Genomic DNA, 4,243 nt, shown 5'->3' with positions numbered 1-4,243 from the left:
TCTGCAATTCATTCTCAAGTTTTGCTACCATATCTCGATAACCTTCGATGATTTTTTCCAAGCTTTCGATGCGATTCTTTTGTGTTTGTTGCGGATTGGAAGTAGCAGAGCAACTACTAGTGCTAGGTTGAATCATGCAAACAGTTAGATCACGCTCATAAGAGTCTAATTGTAATCGATAACTGTCTCTTTCTCTACTTATGAGCAATAATTTCTTTTGCATGCGATGTATAAGATTTTGTCTCTGTTGCAAACTTTTTCCGACTTCTGCAAGATGTTTTTGATTTTTTTCAAGTTCAGATTGAGCCACAACCTTTTCCTAAAAAAAAAAATTAATAATATATTGAACTATTGCAATTAAATTATATGCTGGGTGGCACACAAACTGAGTCACCATTTTGTTGAAAAATAAATTATTGTGAATACAAACTCAAAGAAGCATATACTACAATGAAAAACGTTATGGCAAATTGTTCTAATTAAACAATTCTCTATAGTATGTTTTACATAGTATATGTTTCTTTGAGTTTGGGCGTCTTTGGCTGATGTAAGTACTTACTAAACTTAGTCAGTCACTCAGCATAAAAAGATTTAGATCGTAGCGATCGATGAGTATAGTGCTTTTTTGGACAAGACGGACTTATTGACTATAACATAACCAGCTTAGCATAAATTACATATACTTAAAAATGAATAATTTTATGAGAAATATTTTAAAAGAAGTAATGATCGTATGGATAATACTCATAAACCAGTAAATTAAAACATACCTGTTCTCGTCGCTAACAAACACAATGCATTTCATATCCCGGCCGAAAATTCAAAAAGTGCACTGAGTAACTTAAGTATAAGTAAGTACTTACCTATGACGTGTCCTAATTATTTTTTTCCGTGCTTGTTGACAAAAAATAGTTAATATATAATTACATGTATGGCAGCATTAAGTTGAGATTGTAACTGTACAATTTCAGTCGTTAAATTGATTTCTTTCTGTTGTAACTTTTCTACAGTTGTACGCAATAAACTAGGAAGTGCTGAATCAGGCCATGAACTTTCACAAATTGATCTGGCCAATGTTTTCCATTCATTTAGAAAAACTTCATTTTGAACCATTGCAGCCTAAAAATTTATTAACAAATAACAATAATAATATTATACCACACACATATGTAAACCTGAATGCAATGCTTTAGTTTACCTGCAAGGAAGCTAATGTTTGCTCTTGATCCTTATATTTATTTAAACGATTTCTTAAATCATAAACCTCTTCTTCCAAAAGAAGTTTATTACGGATATCATCTTTTATTCTCTTATTTTCTTCCTTTAGCTGCTGATTTTCTTTTTCCATGGCACTGTAACCATTAAGCTTATAAAGTTGTGCCTACAAAAAGATAAAGTAATATATTCATATACAGTAGAATATGCTACTGCTATGTTTCCGTTATTCCTTCCTCTAAAACGAATACGATTATCATGTATTATTTTCAGAAATGCTGTAAAAAAGGAAACTATCGAATAATAATTTACCCTTTGGGTGCAATATGCAAAACATAATTGTCCTTAGAGGAATTAATGTTTTGGGTTAATTCACATTTATGTTCGAAAATACTTTTAATAAATTCCGAATCTCCAATATCGCCATCAAAATCATCAGAAATCATTTCAATATATCTTTTAAAAACTAAACTAAAGAATTTAAAATGATGGTAGAAAAATTTAGGTTAAAGTTCATTATGGTTTTTTTAACAATAAAAACAGTTTCATTGTTTCATTCATAGACCCATAGAGTATCATTGGTATTATCCTATGGTATTATCTGTATTCAATGTTTTAATAATTANTACCCTTGCGCGGACCCAAAGAGAAACGTGGGACTAAAGTATAAACCAAAGTTTTGTTTCATTTTTAATGTAAACATCTTTCTACCTCTTGCAAGTTTGCTTCGAGGAAATTGGTACCCTGAAATAATAGGAAAAACTTCATAAAATCCGGAATAAAGTTTTTTCGTAATAGAGTGAATTAGAAAATCAGCTTTTACCGTTTTTAAAGAAATATTACGTTAGTGCTATAAAAACACGTTTTTCCTTTGCCACATTACCAAGTTTATCTAAATTTTACCTTTTAACGAATCAATATATATAACGAGCTTTTTATAATATACAAAATATAGAGTATACCGTAACAGCAAAGAGCCTCATTTAAATTTTCATAAGCTTCATTGATTTGCCCCGAGTCTAAATGGGCAGCGCCTGTAAGAGTTTTAATTTGTCCATATATGATAGGGACATGCCAGTTATTTTTTTCATTGTTATCTTCCAATTGTACTCTTTCCTAAAATTATTCCTAATGAGTTTTGTTTTTTCTTCAAAGGAATGCTTCAATTATGATCATTTTAAAATTTCACCGTTATAAACATTTCCGCGTCTTTCAATGTTTTAAGAGCTTGAGGCAAATTTTGAAGTTCCACGCACAAATTTGCATATTCCAAGAGGGCCTGTATCAATTTTTCGTATTCACCTAAATCAGTACTTGTGTATATGCATTTAAAAAAACCGTTTTAATTTCGACGAACACTCACCAGCTTCTCTACAGTGCTCTAATATTTGAATGTACATGTTGTCTAAAATATGACTACACTGGCAACTACTAAAGTCTGTGAACGAAAATGTTCTAGTTAAGGAAAACCTTTTACTTAGTTTTTTTACAAGGTTGACTCCAAAATTGCTTTCTATCAAAAAATCATCTGAAATTACAAAAAAGCGCTAATTATGCTTTACAGGGAATAAAATAAGTTTCTCTTTTTTTACTGCTTCCTGAACTTCCATCGAAAAGTCTTTGTAAATTTCTTGATTCTATAGAATTAACAAGTGAGGAATGTTTTGAGCTTTGTCTTCTAGGTTGAGTTCGATAAACATTGGTCTTTTTGTGATCATTCTTTCGAAATGCAATTAAATCCTACAAAATTGTTTTATTTTTTTATATACATATAAAATAAGTAAATAAGAAATTTAATCACTACGTTGAAATGCTTACACTTTCTATCCGTGTCCCGAGAATATTATAGAAAAATCCTCGTCCGCATGAAATGCACCGTCTTGTCTGTTTTTCTAAGTACTTCATGGCTTTTGTATGAAACTCTTTCTTTTGAGAATCAGTTAATAAATTGTACGTTGTTTCTCTGAATATAGGTAGAGTAAATCTTATGTAACCACAAAATGCGTATTTGGGAAGATCGCTAACTAATAAATTTCGAGATGTCATGTTTTTATATTCTTTTAACAACCGTATTGCACATACCATTTCTGGGATAACCAATACAGTTGCATTGAATTGACGAGTCCGGTTTCGTCAAAGATGTTCTTTGATTCATCACTAGACCTTGAGAATCTTCGGTAAAATCTCCCCGGGCACACTGTAAAACTCTCATCTCAAACAGCTTTTTTACAGCTGCAAAATAGAAAAAAAAATCGATTAAAAATAACATTAGAAATAATATTTTTACCTAATGCCGTGTCCCTTTCCTTGGAAGCGGTTCCCATAATATATAGGAGCATGTCCCTCATAAATAGATTTCCTATTACAGAGCTCATTTTCAGAAGAAGTTGCTCGTAGGATGTAAGAGAATCGAAGGTTTTCATAATCATAACTAAAATAAAATACCTACTTTTAACTACCCAACGCGCTAAAATTTATTCTCACCGTCCATTGATAATTCTAAATCGTTATTTTCCAAACTACAGCCAGGTGCCATGAGGCATATTGCCATTGTATTACTTAATACGACATTTCCTTCTGAAATAACTTGCTTATTCTCAACATGATCATTTTCCTAGAATTGAATAATTACCTTCCTTATATAATTTATAAGTTAATAATTTACATAAAAGCAGTGTTTATACATTCTCCAATTATCCTCGTCGGAATCTGAAGAGCTTTCTTTTAAATCTATCCTAATAAAAAATATATATTATTAATTTTTAACGCAAGTATTCTTTCCTATATAAACAATACTTTTTCTTTTTCGAGACATACCTTCCCAACATGTAAGAGGGAGGTTTCACCAGTCCCAATTCCGAGAAAACGCTTTCGTCGACGTGCTTGATAACTATTCCATGAATTTGCTTAAGAGTTAAGAGAAAACTTTCTATCCAGCCGGGATTCCCTTCGCTTCTTAATTGGATCAATCTATTTAAAAAATGTGTCTAACATTAATATAAAGGCGAATATTTAAAATAGTTACACG

At 31.1% G+C, this 4,243-nt stretch overlaps 1 protein-coding gene across 1 annotated transcript in view; it reads right to left on the bottom strand.

Annotated features, from left to right (window-relative positions):
* The window catches only part of LOC108743287 (adenylate cyclase type 10), a gene marked incomplete at its 5' end in the record, with an annotated part of 25,864 nt that overhangs the window by 6,206 nt on the left and 15,415 nt on the right, over positions 1-4,243 (bottom strand). The window contains 12 exons of the mRNA XM_025977177.1: positions 256-319; positions 1,845-1,959; positions 2,178-2,331; positions 2,405-2,517; positions 2,579-2,743; positions 2,808-2,955; positions 3,034-3,239; positions 3,298-3,447; positions 3,503-3,646; positions 3,700-3,829; positions 3,881-3,950; positions 4,033-4,202. Of these exons, the coding sequence (XP_025832962.1) occupies positions 256-319; positions 1,845-1,959; positions 2,178-2,331; positions 2,405-2,517; positions 2,579-2,743; positions 2,808-2,955; positions 3,034-3,239; positions 3,298-3,447; positions 3,503-3,646; positions 3,700-3,829; positions 3,881-3,950; positions 4,033-4,202 (1,629 nt within the window). The remainder of the gene's footprint in view (positions 1-255; positions 320-1,844; positions 1,960-2,177; positions 2,332-2,404; positions 2,518-2,578; positions 2,744-2,807; positions 2,956-3,033; positions 3,240-3,297; positions 3,448-3,502; positions 3,647-3,699; positions 3,830-3,880; positions 3,951-4,032; positions 4,203-4,243) is intronic.

This window comes from Agrilus planipennis, unplaced genomic scaffold (genome assembly GCF_000699045.2).
Source record: "Agrilus planipennis isolate EAB-ADULT unplaced genomic scaffold, Apla_2.0 scaffold422, whole genome shotgun sequence".
Taxonomy (NCBI): Eukaryota; Metazoa; Arthropoda; class Insecta; order Coleoptera; family Buprestidae; genus Agrilus; species Agrilus planipennis.
Note: the sequence above shows the minus strand (reverse complement) of the source record. Positions and strands in the feature narration are given on the sequence as shown.